We start from the raw sequence: 22,877 nt of genomic DNA on the forward strand, positions 1-22,877 counted from the left end.
GAATATTATGGAAATGCTTACTAGTGGACTATTGACTGAACTTTGTATCCTACTGCTCAAAGAATTACAGGAAGGGTGGGGATGGGGTTATATGTTTATAATGTAATATTGACTGCAAACTATTGCTGCCTGTAATGTAGTGCATTTCTGTAGGAGAGCAGTATTTAGTCAGGACAATATAAGGACCCGAGACAGAAAACAGAGGAAATGGTTGTGTACTACGGCTGAAAGGGCATGAAAGTAGAAAGGAAAATGAATGCAAAATGTGTTAAAGCGTAGTGAGATATAACTTATGTTGTTTGTTAAATTAGGGTAATATATTAAGTATTGATGCATGGACATGTGATGCTTATTATATTTGAGATATTTAGTATTGATGTATGAACTTGAGATGCTTATTATATTAGAGATCTTAAGTGTTGATGTATGGACTTGTTATTCTTTTAATATATATTTAGTTTGAGTATTTGGTCGTATACGAACTCTAAGTGTATTGATTTGGCAAGAACCAAAATTTTAAACATTTGACTCGGAGTAGAAACTAAAATCTGGTGGGAAATAAAATTACACGAGCGATCCATGTTATTGGTTTCCCTTAACGCTTGAGCCATCTCTGGAAATGCATTTTTAGGGGTGGGTGATAGTCTGACCTGCTCCTGCAAATATGTTTTCAGATGCGGCACCCGCCTCTGTAAATGCTCTATCCGCAATGCCGAAAAGCAGGGGCAGGCTATCTTCCGGCTTTATAAATGCCGTTTTATCTACCCCTACAAATGTTTTCTGTATGAGTGACTTATGCATGCTTCACCTAGCTATTTTTGCATCACAGTTCTTGCCATTATTTGGAGGTCCCATATGGTTTTTTGCACTGTAGGCCTGTAGGTGAACGCAGTGCTGGTTGTGTACAAGCAGTATTTAAGGTGTCCACTGCAGTGATCAACTTATGGTAAGGTATTATTTTGCTACTTACACATCTATCAATAAGATTGATGGAACAAGGTCATTCATGAATCATACAGAGAGCCACAACAAAAAGCCCTTCTAGTGCGACTTTGTTCAATTTTAGAGAAGTACTGAGTAGAGTTGTCTGAGGCTAATGGGGTTACTTTGTAGCTTGTACTGATTGTGTGAGGCCAACTGAACCAAAATCTTTACATTTAAGACTGAAGTGTAAATTACATTTGAAGTTCTAATGTTCTGGTACGAACTAGAACCAAGAAAAGTTGCTTTAATGGTTTCCCTGGTGTAGACTACAGACCCTGCATTCCCTTCTGCACATAATGTACGTGACGAAGGATAATTCGTAAGTTCATTGATCAGTACTCTAACAGTCTAATTGAATGAACGTTCATCACGGCCCACGGTATTTCATTGCTTTACTACTCATGTTTATTGTTGAATTCAGGTGATTGGCAGAGATGGCAAAACAGAGGAAGAAGCTATATATCATAGCATAAACTAACCATGGAAATATGTTTCCAGGGGTGCGCCTCTCTTAATCGGGCTGCCCCTAGAAACTGAATTTGATGAGCAGCCCTAAAAATGGTTACTAGTGGCAGCAAGTCACCACATCATCAATCCACGTGTCACTTCCATGTCATCATCAAGCACAACATAAATTTCATGTTGATTTTGATGATCTCTTTGGCCTACTTCTGGTGTTACATTATCATAGCTCCTTGTTTACGAAATATGCGTCCTAGTAGAACCTGGACGTATAATTTTGTGCATATTTCCAATAGATCAAAGGCAAGCTTCACCCTTTGTTCAAGCAGGGTTCACCACTTTGGGTGGCAAAGGTGTCTGGTCAGCTGGGATGATGCCATGAGTTAGCCTCTGTTGCATGGGATGGGATGGCCTAGTGGCAGATCTAGGATATTCTGGGTTAGGATTGTCCAACTTAAAAAAATAAATATGTCCAATATGACATGCTAAACATATAAGTATACGATATGACCAAAATACAATGCAAATGGAATAATAAGACCTTACAGTTATCATAAAACCATCAACTAAGTCTGAAATTTACCTTAAAAGAAGTTTACAAAGCCTACATTGGGCCATGGGGAATTGCAGTTGTTGCACAGGTCTATTTGGCTATGTTTCTATATATGGGCTGGCATTCTTAATTATGGTACTGCCACGGCCCACGTAGCATATGCGGTAAATGCACCCTTCTGTTGGCGAGATAGATTGAGCTAAGTTTAACTGAAATGCAGCCAGGATTTTATTGAGATCCGACCATATCCTTGCCGGCCGGATCCATGATGGTTTCTACTAGCTAGGAGTAAGAAAGAATGTTTTGTCCTAAGCAAACTTTTTGTCGTATATAGTTATTCCCCTTAACATTTTTGTGTAGACTCCAAGCCAAGCTAGTCATCTCTAGAAACAGATTTGCGGCTCACACCGTCGTCACACGGTGCTCAAGATCGCCAGCCGTTTCATCCTACTCAACGAGCCCCTCCAGCTCCGTGGACTTGCAGATGCCGTCAGTCCACCTATATGTGAGCTTCCTTTGCAGCGGTACCGTGTAGGGGTGATAACGGATCATGACCGTAATGCTTTCTTGACGATCCAACTTGATCCTTATAAATTTTTCGTTTAAAATTGAATAAAATTAGAGCCCGTTTCTTTTAGAGTCTGGCATTTATATTTCAAGATCCTTTACCATCCTGTACTGAACCTACCAACTGGGCATAGAATTATACGTCAGGGCTATTTGTCTCTAGTGAATGTCTCTACATTTTTCAGACGTAGAACCCCGGCCCAAGAGATCTTTTTGGATCTTTTTATGCGTGTTAGATTTTAATTTCACGTAGTCAAATGATTTTGTAAGCCAGTAGTAACAAAGAAACTTCTTTTAATTCAGTTGGAGTTTGAACAGGCCAATGCCAAACAAAACTGCACGAGACAAACAACGGTAAAAACTGTAGCTAGTGACAAGACGCTATGGGCGACGACGACGATAGGGAAAATCGGGTAGCACCACTGCTCCGTCCTTCCACAGTTCCACCTGCGAAAGCTAGACCAGGAAGGTCCACGGGCGCAGAGAGACACGATGCCACTCCCGGTCCCGGCCCCCATGGCCGGGCCCCTCCCCCGTGAGCGACGTTAAATTGGCGCTATCGCGCGGCGTCCACCTCCATTACTGCCCCCTCCTTCCTCACCGCTCCCCAGATTGGCAGTAGTAGATTTTACCAGCTTGTAGCCAGCCGGCCGGGGTGATCGCGCGGGCAGGCAGCGCAGCCATGGGAAAGAAGCACGCCGCAGGTAGCGGCGGCGGCTGGTTCGCCGTCGTCAGGAAGGTGTTCCGGCCGTCGTCGTCGTCCTCCGCCACCACCTCAAAGGACAAGGACGCCGTGCAACACGGGAAACAGGTAGGCGCCCCGCCCGCACACGCCAGTGCGCGCGATTGCCACTCTGGCACCAGCTAGCAGTTCTTGGCATGGCATATGCTGCTGATCGATCATTTGATGGCGAGCTGATGCGGTCATGGCAGCAGGACGGTGCCGGCGAGGAGGCGGAGGCGGCCGCGGCCGGCGGGGGCGAGGAGCCGGAGGTGCTGCTGCTGGAGCACTTCCCGGCGTCCGAGACGTCCGCGGAGGCGAGCAACGAGGGCGGCGACGCGGAGTTGCTGGCGCCGCCGGTGCGGAAGGCGGAGTACCACCGTGGGGCGGGTGGTGGACTGCGGGAGCACGAGGCGGCCGACGACGACGACGACGACATGGAGCGCGCGCGGGCGCTGGCCGCCGCGGCCGAGGCCGCCGTGGCCGCGGCGGAGGCGGCGGCCAGGGTGGTCCGACTGGCGGCGCTCCGGCGCCTGTCGCGGGAGGAGCGCGCCGCCGTGCGCATCCAGGCCTACTACCGCGGGTACCTGGTACGTAGTACGCTCGCATGCCCAACTAGCCACACTAATCGTGTACTCGTGTTCGTGTACGTCTTCGATCATGTCTCACTTGCATCTATCTATCATATCAGAATTAACCTCGCAATGCTAACATGATTTACTCAAGCATATTTTTCCTTAAACCTTACTGATCATGCATCACATAGAGTTGATGCGAGCATAGGATCCCGAGGTAGATTCTTTTAACTGAAGAATTAACCTCGCAATGCTAACATTTACTTTAGTATATTTTTTTTTCTTCCGGCCGCTTGCATATATACTAACATGTCAATGTTAACTTTTAGTTTGTCACTCGTCGATCGACATGAATGCTCAGGATGCATTGTGTTTAATCCTCATCATTCGCAGCTGGGATTGCATCGTAGTAAAGGGCTTTTTAGCTAGCTAGCAACAACCTCGCATTAATAGGTACACCGGTGCGTAGCACTAACAAAACTCCTTGCAGCTAGCGTCGTCGAATGAAAAGGCCAATCAGATCACTTGGGCTACGTTATAATAACAAAACGAGAAATACGGTGTAGAACCTTACTCTTAGAAAAAATATACCCAGGACAAAAGGTAAAAGAAAAGGTGAGTGGTCAGTGAGTCGCGTCGCGGTTGGTGGCGAGCCCTTGTTTTCTGACAGGATGATGGGGCACGAAGAGATCCGGGGTTAAAATCAGCCGGTGACTTTTAAGGTGGCCGGTCTGGTCTAGGCGGCCAGCTGCAGGCAGAGCCCAGAGCGAGATCACGCATCATCCAGGGCCAAGATCACATGGCTTGCTTACGGTTTAAGCAGGGAGATTTGGCGACGGCGACCAGACTTGGTGTGGAATATGTAATCATGCATGCCGCATCATCAATTCCACGGGTGGTGATTAGGTGTGCCCGTCGTGTACTAGTGCTTGCTTGTTGGGATCCAATCACCATTCACCCAACGCATGCACCTACCGGACCGGCCCAGCCGAGCTCAGTAACTGCAGAGTTAATGGCGGGCGCGGCCGCGGCCGCTTGCTTGCTCGGGTAGATGGCTGCTTGCTTGCCGGCAACGGTGGCGCCACCGCAACTTTGCTCGATCTGGCTCACATGGTCTGCCGTCGCAACGTGCCGGGCCTGTTTCGGTTTGTAACTGATTCTACTACTGTATAGTGTGTTTTTTTGTCTAGCAGGGTAAGTCATGGATACATAGATTACTGAAAATTACTTAAGGTCTCTATATGGGACTATATATATAGTTATCAATCTTAATTAAAAATTGAAGAATTTGTAAAAACACGTGCTTCAGATACAAGAAGGGCACCAGCAGGCTGATACAAAGGGTTAGGTGTCTGCTGTAACGTGAACGGGGCCGAATGAACAAAGAAGCCTGGATTTCCTTGGCTACCGTACTGCATGTGTGTACCGAAAGGATGTGCTGCTGTGGTGCTCGGTGTACCACATCACATGCATGCCTTTATTGACCCAACAAATCCCAGTCACTCTGAACAAGAGGCATGCACGCTAAATCTGTAGACACTACTAGTACTACAGCGCAGCGCTGAACAATGATTTCTACTAGTACCTTGCGCGCGCGAACGTTCATTTTTTACTGTAGTTCTATTTGGCTATACACCATTGTTTATAAATAGTAAAAAGTAAGAAAGCAGCATAGCGATTTTCAAAAAAAAATAATAAGACAGATATTGGCACATAAGTGTACATAGACTACAATAGAGAATGATGCATATTGGTACGATAATCACACAGACAAATGGAAAACAGATACATAAGTTCCTTTTTTATTTTTTGGATGATTTATTCTTGCTTGGGTCTTGGGATTACTTGGCCTTGGCTCATATCTGTAGAATTTAATATCTTCATGGAGCTGGTGTTTTCTGATGTGAAACCAATTATAGTCTCTTTGTTGTGCAAGTCTGTGCCTGAGCTTCTCATGAACCTAAAAAAATAAAGATAATTAGTAAGGACTTGCAAGGGGCTTATTTTTTAAGATAAGTTAGAGGAACCCTTATATGACACATCAAAGCAATCCTGATTCCTGATATGTATAAAATGGAGAATCCAGGCCGGGAGCTACCTAATTATGTTTGAAAGGACATAATCACTTTCATTATGTGCATCTCGGAAATCAAATTACCTCATAATTTTGTAGCCTCTTTGAAAAGAAATAGCATCCATATTTAGCATTAGAAGGAAAACTATTAAATGTATCAGAAGGTGATCATACCTTTGATCAGAACCTGCTCATGCCATCGTTGTTTTTTAGTCATTGTGGCACATTGCTCTGCTTGTTCTTCACCACCTTTGATGGATCATTCTTAGATAAAATAGGTTATAGGTCATCTGAAAGTATATAAATTGGTAATCTAACAACTCCTAAGTGACGACCATAATAGAAATACCAGCCAATTCAAAAAATTATCTCCATGGTTGGATTCTTTCCTAGTTTCACATCGCTTCTTTTGAGTTTCTGTACAGAACAGGGAGGAGCCTGTTCATTTGAACTTTACAAAAAAGAAAAAATCAATAAATCATTTAGTTGCACCATCATTATTTTCACATTTTGCAAAGATTAGGCAACATGTCAATCTACCTATTCTAACTGTACTACTAAAAAAATTAGAACCAGAAAATGGTATCTCCCTGGTCATGGAAAGTAAGAACAGAGGAAATGAATGTAGGTAGAGAAAATGCATAGCATTGGGAAGCAAGAAGCTATGACAAAACAAAACCTAGACTGAATAAATCACTTAATCATCGTTGACCTGATCTCGGGCTTATACATTATGGGTGTAGTATATTTCTATTTTCTAACATACATGCATCAAATTCACTTCAAACTTTATGATAGGATCACTTGATTTAACAATTCAAATCAACCATATCATAATGTTTCCCAAAACAAACTACATATCCCTGACACAAGAAAACATACAAACTCAACGCAACCAGTTCAGTTCAGCTCAGTAACCAATCTTTGGTGTTCCAAAGTAAGAAGAACTAATAGAAAAGTGAATGTTTACTCCAAACCTTGTAGCACCCTCTTTGGCGCATCCTTGCTGGTGCAGAACACGGCATAAGGCCCTCGTAGAGAGCCTGCAAAGCATCTGTATCGGTCAAACCACGGCCACAAGGCACAATAATAGATAGCTTGAGGGCACGAATGTGCTGACTAATTTGCCATCAACACCTTGCTGCTACCTAGGGGGTAAGTCGCTTTCCATCTGATATTCCTGCACAAACCGCAATCCCTTAAGCCGTGCACCCAATCAAGTGAATAACGAATAAGGACATAAACACCTGATTCAAATCGTGACTGAAATATAGGGATTGAAGAGCACTGATCACCCTAAACACAAATCTAGCTAAGGAATAGATGAGGCAACCTGACGGAGTGACGGCCATGCTGAAGTGAGTCCCTGACCAGTCTGCTTAGGCCACCTTATTAGCATCGTCACATCCCACAACACCTGACGCACCTGCTGCAAATCCTGCACCCTGTCTTCTGGCATCTCCCGAAGCAGTGTATAGGCGACGGGCGACGGGCTGCCGCAGCAAGAGAAGATGCTAGCCTCTGGAAATCATACTACTCTTTGGAGTCCATATAAGCCAGACCAACAGCAAGGTTAAGCAAAATCGATTTGGACCAACGAATCAAATAGAAACACCTAACAAATCGCTTGCCTGAGCCACAAGGCTGTGAACCAGAGCCGTTCCTGCGTTGTGCCGCGCCATCCCTGCACCCCATACCTTTCGAGGCTACTTCGCAATAGTCCTGCCGCTGCCTAGTGCCCTAGTCATCGCTCCGCCTCCACAAGCCAGTTCCTCCACCTCACAACGCCCTCCTCTAGCCACTCGCAGATCGCATTCACCCTTGCTAGGCTGCTGCCGAGGTCCACCATGTCACTGCAGATCCGGTCCTCCGGCCGCGTCGAGGGCTCGGCGGCGGTGGCGTCCCGCAGGGAGGAGGCGAGGGACGGGAAGAACCGATGGTGCGGGGCTTCGTTAGGGACGGCGGCTTAGCTGGGAAACGGAGGACTCCCCGGCGCTTGGGGTTGAGGGAGGGGCGGACGGAGGCAGAGAGCTCGGCGGAACCGTTTGCTCGGCGCTCGCCACCGGCCCATCCCTGCTCCGCGCGTAAGAGGCGGCGGCGCAGCGCAGCCCCGAGCGCGCAGACGGTGGCAGCGGAGCGCCAGCCCTCGCGGCTCGCGCACAGGCAGCGAAGACGGCGCCACCTCATAACCCCGCATGGGGCCGCGGGTCCCCAGCTCGTCTTCAACAGCCGCGGCGGTTTCTCCAACATGATTTGGGAAGGAGGTGGAGGCGCGCAAGCTAATGCCGAGCGGAGGAGCGCGATTTTTTCCCCTTCTATCGGGACTCGGAAGCAGGAGTACCGGGGCTACTGGATCCTTCGTCAGGAAGATTCTTTTTTACCGCAGCCAGGCAACTAGCGGAAATGAAGATCGCCGTAAATCTTGAAACGTATGGTGAAAAGTTTTTCCGGTGACGTGGCCTGCCTCGCCGGCCGCCGAGCCCGGGGGGTTTTGATATGATTTCTACACCTGACTCCATTACGAGTGTGCAACGGAAATGACTGCTCGATCAAGTTGGTTCAGTGCTCATTTTATCCTCCTCATTTGTATTAAGGGATAATAAAATTTCAAGCTATGGCTGCTGCCAGTACCATCCATCCTCTGTACACTACTACAAATTGGGTCATCACCGTTGGTTTATGTTCCCGTTGGATTAGGGTCAACGGTGATGGGGGAGCAGCGCTATAGGGAGGGGAGGGGCACGGGGGAAGGAGAGAGAAGGGAAGCCGTAGAGGGGAGGGGAGGGGACCAACGCTAGGATGGAGATCGAGGAGTATCGCCGGGGTGGGAGGGACGCAGGGGAGGGGATAAGAACGGAAGAGTACGGGGAGATGAGAGATATAGGGGAGGGGATAAGGACGGGAGAGTATGGGGGAGATGAGAGGCGTAGGGGAAAAAAAGGGTAGAAGAGGATAAGAGGATAAATACTGTGACGGAGTGAGAAAAATAATAAGAGTAGATTCGACGGGCATCACCACCGGGTCGTAATACAAACCAGCGGTGATAGCGTATTATCACCGCCGGTTTGTATTACGATCCGGTGGTGATACTAGTCGATCCTATCACAGTTGGCCCGTTTGTATTACGATCCGGCGGTAATGACCACTGTCACCGCCAGTGGTGATGAGCCATTTGCAATAACCCAATTTGTAGTAGTGATAAGAAACACTACCATCGTATAAGACTAGGCTCACTCCATCACCAAAAATATATGTTACTTGAAAAATACAAATTTCAAATTTTATATGAAACCTTTATTTCAATAAAAATTGGCCAGTGATCCAAAGCAAAATAAGCGGGCTTTTCAGTGGGTAGAATTATAGAATGGGTAGTGTATCCGGGCTTAGAACATTGGAAATATGCATGTGCTTATTATATATTTTTTCTCTGGAAACTGTCAGTTAGTTTTGGACCTGTTTGAATAGGCAGCAACATTTCTTCACCATTTGTTTCTTTGTTATAACATGGGAGTTTTCAGATGTATGTGCTAGTAGTGGTCGGGTGTGCAAGTATTATGCATATGTGTATACAAGCGTCTGTATTATTAGTATTGTGTTTCGCAAAAGAAACAATATTAACAAGTACCTTACAACTTTTTCTTGGGATTGAGATTAGTATATACAAATCCCTTCTGGATTTAGTTATTATCCCCCTCAGTCAAAATTACTTCTTGTTTTGGATACAACACTACCTCAACGTACCTTTGGTCATTGTTTTCTACCGTAACATATTTACAAATCTAACGAATTTGTTACAAGGAAATTATTTTTCAACACAAATCTGCACGGACGCTTTCTATATTTCCAAGCTCAATATGTCAAAACGTTTCAAATATCTGGTAGGCAAATTCTCAAAAGATTGATAAGATCTTGTCTAAAAAGCTAAGTATTTTTTCATACCAGAAAGACGAGTAACATTAGTTATAAATGAGTCTTAGTACGACTAACGTGTCATTTAATCTGGCTGCAGAGTGGAAAGTGTGTTTCCGTTTTGGAGTATTCCAAAGCAATTATCCAACATGCAAGATCCAAATAAGTTTGAATAGAAAAAATGATGTGGATCACAGGGAGGTATTACGTGAGCAAATATGAGTAGGATTTGAACCCTGGTCCACTGGCTCTTCCCCAAGGACCCAGCTGCGCTAAGGTAGCTTCTCAGTTTGAATAGAATCCGAGGAACCACTTTCATAGTTTCAAAAAAAGAACAAAGACAATTCAAATCAAATCAAATCAGTTGAACGTTGGATTTGCTAAGTAGTACAGTGGTTTCGTCCTCAAAACGAAAGTAGGGATACGATTTTATAGGTATATCAGACTGCATGTAATGTCTGTCCACGTTTTGTTTATTGGTTCCAGGCCCGGCGAGCCCTGCGCGCGCTGCGCGGCCTGGTGCGTCTCCAGGCGCTGGTGCGCGGCCACCAGGTGCGGCGGCAGGTGCACCTCACCATGCGCTGCATGCAGGCCCTCGTCCGCGCCCAGGCCCGCGTCCGGGCGCGTCGCCTCACCGAGCTCCCGCTCCTCCTCCTCCCGCCGCCGACCCCTCCGGCCATCCGCCCCTCCCTTTCCCTTCTCGGAGCACGACGCCATCACCACCAGCCGTGCCTCGACCTGGCGTTGGTGGGCGACCACCAGGACGCCCGCGACGACGGCGAGGTAGCCGAGGACCTGCTGCAGCAGCAGCGAAGCAGGAGCAGAGGAAGGCTGCGCCGAGGCGACGACGATAACGGCGGCGGGAGGAGCCCTTCCGCCGGCTGGGACGCCAGCAGCCGCACACTGGAGGATGCCAGGGCCGAGGGCGCCCGCCGGCACGACGCCGCCGCGCGGCGGGAGCGGGCGCTCTCCTACGCCTACGCCTACCAGCAGGTACGCCGACCCCCGCGTCGTCTGTGCCATTGGATGATGCAGTTTCAGTCTACTTTTGATTCGATCTGACGATGTTTTTTTTTGCGTGCGTGAGCAGCGGCAGTGGCATCGGCAGGAGGACGAGAAGGCCGGCCTGGGCTTCCACTGGCTGGAGCGCTGGATGGCGGCCACGCAGCCGCAGCGGCGGCAGGACGCGCCCGACCACGCCAAGACGACGTACCAGGGCGCCGCCGCCAGGACGGCGTCCTACGTGACGGCGGCCGCTGCTCTCCCCGGCGGCATGCCCGAGAAGACGGTGGAGGTGGACACGTCGTTGCGGAGCCCGCTGAACCAGGCCGTGCACGGGCGGCCGCCGGCGATCCCAGGCTACATGGCCGCGACGAGGTCGGCGCGCGCCAAGGCGCGCCCCGCGCCGCCGCCGCCGGCTACGCCGACGCACGGCCGGAGCCCTTCTGGCGGCGGGATCGCCGGAGACTCGTCTAGCTCGGGGCAGAGCGCGGGGCAGAACAGCGGCGCAATCGCCGGGTACAGCCCGGACTGGAGCTGCACAGGGGACTGGACGCCGCCGCGGCTCGGCGTCAGCACGCGCACCAGCAGGGTGGCCTATACCTGAGCTTGACCTGAGCATGGCATTGACAAAGTCCAGTGCATCGTCATGAGCGTGGTTGAGATGTGTTCGCGACTCATTTTTGAATGTTTTTGTTGTTCACAATGTGTATAGCGTACTATGTTTGCGGCCAATGCCTCTGTAAACGCCCGTATACTTGGGCAAAGGATTGCGAATAAAGACTCAAGAGTTCTAAATATGTTGTTATGGCTGAATTGATATTAAAGATTTTATTTATCTTTTCATAGAAAATTGCATGCTAGTCTGTTTCCTTAACCCAGATCAGATTTTTTTTTCAAATAATATTTCTGCTTTTAGTTCTTATGCACAAGCAAGTCAGAAGCGAAAAGCGTTCTGATGATAAAAAATGTGTACTTCATTTGTGTTGAATTGAACAACAATACAATACAAATCCTCACATCCAGACTATGCGCAACTGCCATGACTTGCCTCTCACTCACAAAACCAGGGGGGCAAGTTACAAAACAATTCCATGGAGGACCAGTCTGTCACATCAAGACTCTGCAACAGCACTTTTGCCGGAAGTACTATCTCTGAATTCACACTTGTCCAAAGAACGAAGAACTTCCACCGTAATCTTTCATTGGCTATTTACTCTGCAAGATAATTTTTCTTGTCAATTCCTAGTTTCCCAATAGCAGCTTTAGGACAGAAAAGGAGTATCCCAATTCAAACGGTGTTTCTATAGCGTGGAAGCAGAAACTCTGGCAGGCTTCAAAACTCTTAGGGCCCTCCTCGCGTGCTCAAGAATAAGGTGGAACACTCCAAACAAGAAGAGCAGAATAAGATGGAGCTTCCCGAGTAGGTTGTATGTAACTATGAGGTAATTCACGCCATCACCATCTCGCTTACGGAGAGAACCAGCTGATCCAGCAAACACCAGAAATCACTTCGGTTATCTAGTTTAAGAAAAAAAATTTATGTTGATGTTTTTACATTCATATCAGAGTCATCCAATATGCGATTTGCCAGTAAGGACGTACCGTCGGACTTCTTTGGAAGGTTTGACCACTCCTCTAGGTCTGTATTTGATTTTGATGCTTTTATCATCTCCATGAGGGACATGTTGACCTGCAAGGGGACTTGTCAATTAAAAAACACTTGCTCTGCTTCTATATAATAACTTTTTTTTCAAGATAATCTAGATAAGTGTAGTGAAGAAACCAACAAAAACTGAAGTCTGACAAATGCTATGTTTACCTCAGCTGGTCTTTCATGACTCACTAGGTGGCCTCCATGTAGCTCAACCAGTTTGGCAGCAGGCTGGAGCTTTTCTGCAAGCCTCCTTGCATAATACAACTGAGCAATAACATCATCCCTGGAGAAATGTCACCATATAGGTGATCAGTGTTGTGTGGATCATCGGGCAATAATGGGATTACCTGAGCTTTCAGTTACCTGCCATGAATGATTAGAACAAAGAAACCTGCTAAGCGAATTCTGTCTAATTCTTTTGTTGAGAGCTTATGTGTCCAGCAAGCATTCAACTGCCCCTCAAATCCATGTCTGGATTGCATACCACCAGATGACAAACCTTTCACATATTCCTGAAAAGAAAAAAAATATCATACTTGTCAGATATGTGTATATGAAAAATGGCATGTGCAATATCTAATGGGTTATTTTGCATCTTTAGCTTCTACGCATTCGTGTTCATGTTAGCACTTCAGATATCATAAATGTTGTGGCATCTCTGTCACGACCTAATCTATTATGTCAACAGATATGGGTTAGTTCACCTCCTACACTGACAACCCATGCTACTTTGTTCTACAATGTTTCTAAATTTCTTACGTGATAAAGCATTTGTCTTCTGGTACTTGATCCAACAGCTTCCTCAAGGTATTCCTGCAGTGTGATATAATTTGTAAATTAGTTTTCTTTTGCATATACAATGAGCAGGACTATTGGTAGAAGAAAAATTGGTGATCACCAACCTTCGTATAATGGACTTCAAGATCAAGAATCGCTCTCTGCTCAGGAGTTCTTGCCCGTAGAAAACGACAGGCGAGAGATATCGTGTGCCAATCGACCTGGAAAGGAAAATGTCATTGACATCAGGATCAAGTTTATATATTTTCCACTCTCCTAATAACCAGGCCAGTGCAAGTGCAATGACAGCAACAAAGAAAATAGTTCTTCACCATACACAACCTCCGACCATGTCTAAACAAAAACAAAGTCTGGCTGACCAACGCATTGAAGAATTCAATGGGCTTTGTTGCGAAGAACTTGAACAGTCTTGTTTTAGTAATTTGAAAAAAATACAGAGCGTGAAACCTTTTCCATGGCTATGTGGCCACTCTAACTAGGAGCAAAATGACAAAGGGAACAAGATCGTGTCAAAAAAATCCATATGCTACAAAAAAGAATCCACGTGTAGATATCTCTGTCCAAGGTGCTTTATCTAAAAAATTGTCGAAAACTTAAAATCTGAGTGGCGTACTCAAATATAGTCTAGATAAGTCGCAATCATGTTGCAAAAGATCTTATCCTTCCATCAAATATCATCAGTATATCGAAATCACGAGGTAAATTGATTTAATTTTGCCTTTTTCGAGAAATATCCAAATCAATTTTGATGTTTGTCCACCATCAAAGATGTCCACATTGTACCACTGAATTCAAAGCGACCAACTAGAAGCTTCACCCATGCTTCCCTGCCGCATGACAAAGTCATTACCAATTGTTGATTCTAGCCAATTACGTATCATGTTTCGATTGATTTTTTCAACCCGATAATAAGCAGTCCAGAAGCCGGAGAATGAATTGCAGAAAGCAACAGCACACTGCACACACAACAAACAAAAACCACAAAAATATCCCCCATCTGATTGCGACTGAAGTTTCAGACAAATGAAGCTTTTTCTGAACCGGTTGGAAAGAAATCTGAAAAGTGTCACGATTTGCAGCATCTGAATGGCTGGGCGACCACACCTACCTTTGGGATGCACTGGTAGCCTCCTCCTGTCGTGTTGAGCAGCGCCAGCGACGCGACCCGGTCCGGCGCCATTGCGGCCAGTTTCGAAGCAATCATGGACCCTGTTTCAGATACAGTTTGTCAGGCGACGCTCGTGGACTAAGAATCTTCAGCAAGACCAATGGCAGAGGTTGAAGAAAATGTGTCTCACCCATGGAGTGGCCGAAGACATGCGCTTTTCGCCATCCCAGGTGATCCATGAGCGCTAGCGCGTCCTTCGCCATGATCGCCGTCCTGCCAAGAATTGAGCAACAGCACGAACAACATCGTCAGGAACATAGAGCCAGCAATGGAGGAGAGTAAAAAGAGGGAAACGTGGTGCACGCACGTGTACTGCGATTTCTGCTCCAGCACGGAACTGTGGCCCATGCCGCGGTTATCGAAGCAGCAGACCTCGACGCCCTCCGCCGCGCCGGAGTCGTCGCCGGCCGGGGCCTCCTCGTCGACGGGCTCAATGGCGCCGCTCAGGCCCTTCACCTGCGGGCCCCACGACTCGTACGTCCCCGCGAAACCTGCGTTCCGTCCGATTGGGGGGAAATTCTCAGGAAAGTCGAATTTGGGACAAGAAACGAAACAAGAACAAGAACAATTGAAGAGACGAAGCAGAAAAGAGAGAGAGAGGAGGAGAATGTGCGAGCCGCGCCGTACCGATGATGAGGAGGACCTTGGTTGCGCCGTGGCCGTACCGCTGGTAGAAGATCCGCACCTCCTCCTCCTGCGCGTGGGCGCCGCCGGCGACGTCCGCCGCCGCCGCGGTCACCACGCAGTACGGCATCCTCCTTCCTCCTCGCTCCCGACAACAACAAGATTACATGAATAGCAGCGGGGGCTCTCGCTCGCCTCCTCGATCACTTCGCCGAGATCACCATCAACCAAGCGCTCCGAGTCAGAGGGGGGGACAGAGACAAGATTGTTAGTATTTGTGACGACCCGTCAGGCCGCCTTGGCGGGTCCAATCACGGATTCCAGGACGAGGCGGAGGCGGAGGAAAGCTTCTCTTGACGAAGCCTACACGGAGACGGAGGTGGAGTGGATTGGCGGGAGCGGGAGGAATGGTAGCGGGAGCTGTCTTTGTAATTGAAGAGACGACGACGCGGTATTCGACTCCAAAAGAAAAATAACTGATTGGGATACTGGAGTCAAACTATTGTTTGACCGCGTGCGGGCAGGGCACCATAAAGAACGTGGCAGCGGTGGTGGGTCTGGGTTCCAGGATCCTCTCTGCCTCTGGGACGTGGGCCTAAACCGGGTGGAGACTGGTTCTATGTCAAGCCTGACAATCTACTTCGGCTGACAAAGTAATTTTTTTATTGAGTAAACTGTGCTTCATGTCCTCAAACTTGTCCTGCAGTTTTATCTAGATCTCTAAACTCTCAAATCATCCATTTAGATTTTACCTAGATACTACTTAAACTCTCAAATCGTACATTTAGATTTCTAAACCGTGTTAAGTGATTCATTCGAGATCCAAATATGCCACGTAGTGTCACGCTGGCAAACGTTCATAAAAAAACCTTCCGCATAGTCCTATCTTCTCCCATTTGCTCCTCTCCCTCCCTCTCCAATCTCTCTCTCACTCGCCCGGCGGCCATGGTGAAGCTCGCGCTGGCGTTGCTGCTGCTCCTGGCTATGGCGGCCTTGGCGTCGATTGCGGCGTGCATCGACCTGGACCTAGGCTTTCTCGCCTTAGGTGGCGCCGACGCCGGGGCCGGAGGGAGTGCCGCGGCACAGTTGCCTCTCTCCATCTCTCTCCCCCACGGGGCCCGCCCTCGCCCGTGGGCCCCCCGCCAAGGCCCCCTCTTCTTCCTCCTCCAAATCAGGGGCCCTTCCTCTTCTTGCTCCTCCAAATACGCACTACGTGAGAACAATAGCTATATATGTAGCGGAATTTAATATGGTATTAAAGTGAATATATTTTAATCTAGTTTTTGTCAGATCCGGGCACACGGGACTGTACATGTGGCACACTTGTCCTAAGATACGGGATGGGATATAGCCCACGCCCTACGTCTGTTGTAACTACTCGTAATGCAGTAAGATTACTCATACAGTAGTGAAACTAGTCGGATATGGTAGGAAACTACCCGAGAAGTACTCGAGTAGGACTCCTAGACTTGTACCCAACTAGAACTTCCATGTAAACTTTTTCTCCCAGACTATATAAGGGCGGACAAGGACCCCCTTGGGGATAATCATCATCAAAGGCAATACAAATCATACAGAACGTAGGGTATTACGCACTCAGCGACCCGAACCTGTCTAAAACCTTGTGTTGCTTTGCATCTTCGAGTTCCTGATCTCGGTGACACCCTACCTACAAACTCATCACCTTGGGTGTATCCTTCGGTGGGCGTGGCGGTAAAACATCGACAGCTGGCGCGCTAGGTAGGGGTGTTCATCGAGCATCCACCGGAGAACTCGATGACATCCTTCAACTTCACCAGCGCCGTGCTTGACGAGGGCACAACTTTCATCTTCGGCTCCTGGATCTGCATCACCAACGGTTTGGGTGGCTTCAACAGCCACCTAGCCAACTCCAAGGAGCCGAAGGCCTCTTCATCAACCCCAAGCAGCAATCTCGATGAGTTCATCGACAACCTCGATGATCTGTTGCTTCCTGATCTGGCCCTGCAGATCGAAAAGATGTTCGTTTTTGACGCGACTTCCACTCGTGACGCACTAGATCTATTCGGGTCGAATTCAAACCGACCTGAAAAGCCCTCACAATCTAAATCCCTCTCCGACTTGGAGGAGGATTTGGATCTACTGCTCAAGATCAAGGACGTGGGCGCCACCGCTTGCCGGGGGGCTCTCGTTTTCAACATCTACTCGGACTCCAATGAAGAGTACTCCCCGCGTAGTACTACACCTTCAAGCCGGTACTGAAAAGGACTCGGAGACGAGGAAGCCACCGCTCGTCGGGTGGCCCCCGCTCGTCGGGCGGCCCCCGCCCTTGAAAACCACTCGCAACCTGACAGCCACACCGAAACATTTTCGGGCAGCCTTCTGGGGTTTACCATCACATCAACATGGTAAGGACATTTTGTGTACCGGAAGGGCTTTGAGCCCTACGAACTACTCAATTACGAATCCTGCCTTGTGGCCTTCACACAGGAACTTGTGACACTCAGGTAATTAGTGTTGTCACACCCTGAATTTAAGTATGGTGTTATGTGCAATAAGTGGTAAAAGTATATTTAAAAAATGTAAATGCAAAGGGAAAAGGGTTATTTATATAATTATATTTTAATAAAGATCCTTTTGTGCTAAATGGGTGAACATGGAGGGTAGAATTCAAAAGTATGAGGGTTATTTTGCACAAGTTAAAAATTTGTGTTTAAAACGCAAAAGTATGTGAAACTACCCTTTGGATATAAATGTGGTGTAATTTTAAAATAGGATTTATGCAAAGTTTAGAAATCTTGTTAAATTTCAAATTGATTGCAAATCCTTAGCTCTTCTGCGGATGAACCTTAAAGCAAAGTTGTACATTTTGAAAAACTACACACTTTTGCTTTTGGGCCCATCTCCATTTGAGCACTGGTGTGAAAGTTATTCATGCTTTACAGTAGGGTCCCTGCATTTCTCTGAAATTGTAGTTGGGTCCTCCTTCGTCTACCTCTCTCTCCCTCTGCTCTGTTTCTCCTCTGCCGCACGCCGCCGCCACTGCCCGGCCATGTGTGCCGCCGTACCGCCTCTGCGCTGCCCTAGTCCGAGCCACGTGCCGCTTCCCCACTTGCCCCGTCGCTCACCGGCCCTCGCGCTGGCTTCCCCTTGCCTCGCCACGCCGCCCGCCTCCTGCCCGAGCTGCACTCCGCCGCCGCTCGCCGTCGCAGCACCTCCCGTGCCACCTCTTGCCTTCCGACGTCCCACGCATCACACTTCTGCCATGCCGCAGCCCTCCCGACCCCATGCTGGCCTGCTCGAGCGGCCTCCACGTCGCAGAGCTCCTGCCCAAGCGCCGCCGCGATCGCCACGCGCGCCGCCGACGCCAGCTCCTGCTTGCACCCGATCACATTCTCTTCTAGACCCCGAGCTTTTCCTTTAGCTTTCCTAACACACGCTCTAGCTCCTGCGCACTTCCTTTCCGCCTAATTTTTCCTACCCCGACCGCCATTGCTCACCGAACATCCGCCGCGACCCCGGCTCATCGTCGGCAGCTTCTACCACTGCTCCCTATCCTTGATCTGAAGTGCGATCAGCATCCCCACGATCCATCGCAGCTCACCAAGTAATCCAATTCCATTTTCTTCCACCAGAAGTGCTAGACCGAAGCGCCGGCGAGCCTTCTTCCTCCGTCGCTGCTCGGCCTTCCGCCGACCTACTGGCACAAGCCCTCTCCGCCCCGATCAATGGCACCACCAGCACCACATCAACCTTCTGAAGTAATCCCGCCACCACTTCACCACCCTCCGTCGCCCTAGCCTGCAGAACACCGGCCGCCATTACCGCCGGTGAGAACCCGAGCTCCCCCCCCCCCCCGCCTTTGATTACCCCTCTCCGCCCTGTCTCTGTCCAAATTGAGTTGGGGGAAAGCATCCCCGCACTCCCCCAGTGCTCACGCGCGCCTTGCTCCCCCGTGTTCGTCGGCCCCTCACCGGGAACGACGATGCCCCGACGCGGCTGCCGCCATTGCTCGTCGCTGGCCGTGCTCCGTCGTCGATCTTGTTGCACATCACCCACTGGTGGACACCGTAGGGTTTGTAGGTCACGTAGGACCAGACCATCTCCGGCCAGGACCTCGCCGCCGGCGAGAACACCGGAGACAGGAACGCCGGGCACCATCGAATGCCAGCAAGGGCATATGTGTAATACTTTGTTTTGTTCTAGGGGTCTCAGTGCAAATTACCAAGGACCCCAGTGTAAACTAGTGTATTATTTCATGTGAACCATGTTGCTGTCTTGTAAAATTCATAGGAAATTGTAGAAATTCCAAAAATTGCCAAACCAATTTTGTTGGAAACTAGATTTCAAACTCTACCACTTTTATTAATGAAGATTAGTTTGAAACTAAATAGTTTTGGATCTATTTTAAACTTAAGGTAAAAGGGTATAATATACATAATTTCTACATACTAGCTTTGTTTATTGTGATTTATGGTATGTAACTTCTATAGGCCATGTGTTAGCTTGTGTAAAAGTTTCAAACTTAGCACTGTTTTGTAGTTTAACTTCTTTTGAATTTGGGTAATTCAAACTTGAAATGATTTGAAATTAATTAAGCATGTTCCTTAGGCTTAATTAATTAGATCTTTTTGTCGTAAACTAATGTGTTGATAATTAGTCTATAATTAAATTTTCAAGGCCTTATAATTCTATTTACCTAAGATTTGAATTTAAACTTGGAATTTGAATTCAAATTCAAATGTTTTAGTCTCTGTTTACAGTAAATTCAATACTATAACCATAACCTAAGTATAAATGATAATTTAAAAGATAAACCCCCTTGTTTCATGAGTTCATGTATATTAACTATTGGATTGCAACTTTATCGTGAAATAAAATCTTTAACTCAAACACCATCTCAAATAAATTGTTGCATATCATATAGAATCAACGACGCTCGACGACGGAGACTACGAGTTGGTCTTGGGACAAGACCAAGGGTTTTCTGAAGACCCGATAAACGTCGCCGAGGATCTAACTGAAGCCCCGAACCAAAGTTCGGAAGTCTCTAACACTCCTGCCCCCAACCCCACTCAAGAAGGCAAGCCCCGATGCATACCCCAGTATTTCAATTTACTACAATTTCATTATTATATTATATATCTTGCATTACGTCTAGGAGTTGAAATGGAACCCTAGTTGCATAAGATCTTAGGAATCCAATGTAATGTACCCGAGTCCTTATCGCGTAGACGCTCTGCTAAATAGGGCCGGTAAAAGTCGAGTGATTTCCTGTCACTCGCGCGACATAGGAGTTGCGTGTTTACTACTCTGCAATCACTATAAGGATAATGGACAGGGTCATGTACGGTATCATGACCTGGAGGTTTACCCTGTCTGTTTTGATAAAAGTTGTTAAGGTCGCAGCGTGTGGTAGTGGTGGTTAAGCATTTGAAAGTACTAGCCACATACCGCGAAATATGGTAAAGCGGTAAGCCTAGTAACCAATCGGCCCGGCAAGTGGACATACCTCCCACCACTTGTAATTTGGTTTTTCTCATGCACCGACGTGCGGGAGTACGTTCTGCAAGGCAGACAGGAATACGGGATCATGTAGTCGCGCTACAGACGTATGTCCTGCACAATTGGTGTGCGTACGGTCCTACAGTCGCTTGTGGTGGCCCTGTTCCACGACCCGGAATGAAAGGCAAACGGTTGCTTCGGAATGATCTTTGGATGTTCCAAGCGTGTGAGTTAGGTTTACTCTTGCAAGGTTGAATTCGATTCAGAATCGTCCGTTTCTCACGAAGATTGAGACTGCTTATTCCTTCTGCCACATAGAGTAAGAAGTGTAACTAATGATGGAACAATCTTGATGAATGATAATCAATACCCTGCTTGTTTAGTGTAGGTGCTAACCTAGAATGGTTAATCAACTAGGATATGAAAGCTAAAATTTGAAAGTAGTTCATACTCTTTGTTACTTTTCAGCTGAAAACAAACCCAAAGCCTTTACAATGCCTTCATAAGTATAGTTACGGGCTAAAGTATACCCAATCCCGGGTACGTCTTGCTGAGTATTAGAATACTCAGTCTTGCTAGTATCTTTTTCAGGTATAGCCTTCGAGAGTCCCACAGACAACCCTGCATGGCCAACGCCTATTCCTTTTGGCTGGTCCGTGGAGTGGGACCCGTCCCCGGCTGGCAGTGACCCTCCTGAGTGACACCAGGCCTTGGGCTGAGCATGGTATCAACCTTCGTGACGTGTGTAGTCGCGTGTTCTTTTCCTTCTGCTGTGAGCTTGGACAAGCTGTTCAGCTTGTCAGTTTAAACTCTGTTTGTATAAGTTTTAGTTTAAGCTTGAACAAGGTTTGTAATAATATTTGCATATCTGTAAATTGAAAGTTGATGAGCTGTACTGTGACTGTAAACTCGCCTTCGTGCGAGGTAAACCTACTTCGATCCTGTTGAACCGTGGTTGTATCGGGCAGAGACCCGACAGACCAATGGGTTGTTCCGTTTGAAGTGCGTTGAGTTAGTATCGGCTAACAGCGATGACTAGCGCACTTGAGCCGGAATAATTTAGACGGTTCTGCCACAGCTGGTATCAGAGCTGTAGGTTTACTTTTACATCTGGAATAGCTCTTACAAAGTGTTTTCAGAGTAAAATTGGCCAACAAATGAGTTTACAACGAGCGTTGGATTCGTTAAGGTTGATGCTAGAACGCAAAGCCCTAGGGATGTATATGGGTAATATCAGGTGGTTGTTAGTATGTGTTTATATGTATAGATAGTTTTGACTTGCAGCACTACTTTCTGTCAAAACTTAAATTCATGCACAACCCAACCTTACTTCCTGTAACGACACCTGCGATCGTGAGGTAAGAAGGTAAGGATCCTCAGCTAACTGGGAAGTTAGCCTTCCCGTCGGTGATGCGAACCGAACGCTGTTTCTCAAGCAGTGGCCTACTTGAGATGCTGCCAATATATCAACTTAGATTGATCATATTGGGAGTATATGGTTCGGCACAGGGTATGGCGATCGCTGTTCATACCCCCGCATTTTGCGGTACCCCCATGAATACGTTGTTTCGATAACGTATGTTAACATTGTCTGTACGGCGGTAATTGTACAGATGCTGTTTCTATAGCGAACAGTACTGTTTGGGGACGCTTTCATGTTGTGCTACCATGAAAGGTTCATGATATATATATGTGTTCTTCTGCAGGTGCACTAACCACAATTAAGAGGTTAGGACGAGTAGGATTTATCGACTAGTTATTAGGGAGTGTCGTATGTGTTTTGCCACCGAAATTAACCGCGTAAGTCCGAACATATTCGGCAGTTGTTTTTGGTTGTGAGGACGAGTAGTACGTGCATGCATAATCTGTTGTCAAACAAAAAAAATGCAATGTATGTCTAATACTATTATGGATGACTAGTGTGTTGTTTATCTCTGGAATGGGTTGATAGGATTCTCATGGTAGTTTTTAAGTTGGGTATCTTAAGTACCTTAGGCATCCATCTGATTTCCAGTCTTTGCTGTTATCAGAATTGATTATCTCGTTCCATTTATCTTGTGATTTCTCAGCAAGGTAAAAAGTCTTACCATTTGCATTCTTGTTGCAGATGGCAGCCCCTCCGAACATCTTTTGGGATCCGGCCGGGCATTTCCATACAGATGCCTTGCACTGGAAGGGTTTCCGTCGTTTTCTCTGGGAGTCATTGCGTTCGCTCCTTTATACTGAGCCTCCACAGTACGACGCAGTGGAATATCAGGAGGAGGGTGTTCGCCGATGTCGAGTTAGAATGACTATTCCTCAG

The 22,877-nt window shown here is 47.3% G+C and overlaps 3 protein-coding genes across 6 annotated transcripts; 1 reads left to right on the top strand and 2 right to left on the bottom strand.

The window, feature by feature from the left end:
- The first annotated feature begins 2,467 nt into the window (after positions 1-2,467).
- On the top strand, positions 2,468-11,644 carry LOC112896206 (protein IQ-DOMAIN 1-like). Its single transcript, XM_025964131.1, has 5 exons — positions 2,468-3,377; positions 3,500-3,726; positions 3,793-3,877; positions 10,332-10,838; positions 10,936-11,644. The coding sequence occupies exons 1-5, from the start codon at positions 3,249-3,251 to the stop codon at positions 11,449-11,451; spliced, it is 1,464 nt and encodes a 487-aa protein (XP_025819916.1). The 5' UTR covers positions 2,468-3,248; the 3' UTR covers positions 11,452-11,644.
- Positions 5,541-7,810, bottom strand: LOC112882687. Of its 3 annotated transcripts, XM_025947806.1 has the most exons (5): positions 7,568-7,810; positions 7,270-7,457; positions 7,085-7,116; positions 6,914-6,979; positions 5,541-5,822 (listed from the first exon to the last, which is right to left on the bottom strand). In XM_025947806.1, exons 1-5 carry the CDS (start codon positions 7,629-7,631, stop codon positions 5,681-5,683), a joined length of 492 nt encoding a protein of 163 aa, XP_025803591.1. In that variant the 5' UTR covers positions 7,632-7,810; the 3' UTR covers positions 5,541-5,680. The 3 variants fall into 3 exon arrangements, 1 of the variants encoding a protein (XP_025803591.1); XR_003226698.1 differs by having other exon boundaries at positions 6,111-6,979; positions 7,074-7,116; positions 7,270-7,810; XR_003226697.1 differs by having other exon boundaries at positions 5,541-6,979; positions 7,074-7,116; positions 7,270-7,810.
- A 140-nt stretch (positions 11,645-11,784) lies between the features above and the next one.
- On the bottom strand, positions 11,785-15,565 carry LOC112882674 (putative aminoacrylate hydrolase RutD). 2 transcript variants are annotated; one of them, XM_025947786.1, is made up of 11 exons: positions 15,095-15,565; positions 14,775-14,958; positions 14,598-14,680; positions 14,408-14,508; positions 14,178-14,255; positions 13,404-13,499; positions 13,261-13,314; positions 12,865-13,013; positions 12,667-12,784; positions 12,450-12,537; positions 11,785-12,330 (listed from the first exon to the last, which is right to left on the bottom strand). In XM_025947786.1, the coding sequence occupies exons 1-11, from the start codon at positions 15,219-15,221 to the stop codon at positions 12,149-12,151; spliced, it is 1,260 nt and encodes a 419-aa protein (XP_025803571.1). In that variant the 5' UTR covers positions 15,222-15,565; the 3' UTR covers positions 11,785-12,148. The 2 variants fall into 2 exon arrangements, with proteins under 2 accessions (XP_025803571.1, XP_025803580.1); XM_025947795.1 differs by lacking the exon at positions 14,178-14,255 and having other exon boundaries at positions 15,095-15,561.
- Between the last annotated feature and the right edge of the window lie 7,312 nt (positions 15,566-22,877).

The sequence above is a fragment of the Panicum hallii genome, chromosome 1 (assembly GCF_002211085.1).
Source record: "Panicum hallii strain FIL2 chromosome 1, PHallii_v3.1, whole genome shotgun sequence".
Lineage (NCBI taxonomy): Eukaryota > Viridiplantae > Streptophyta > Magnoliopsida > Poales > Poaceae > Panicum > Panicum hallii.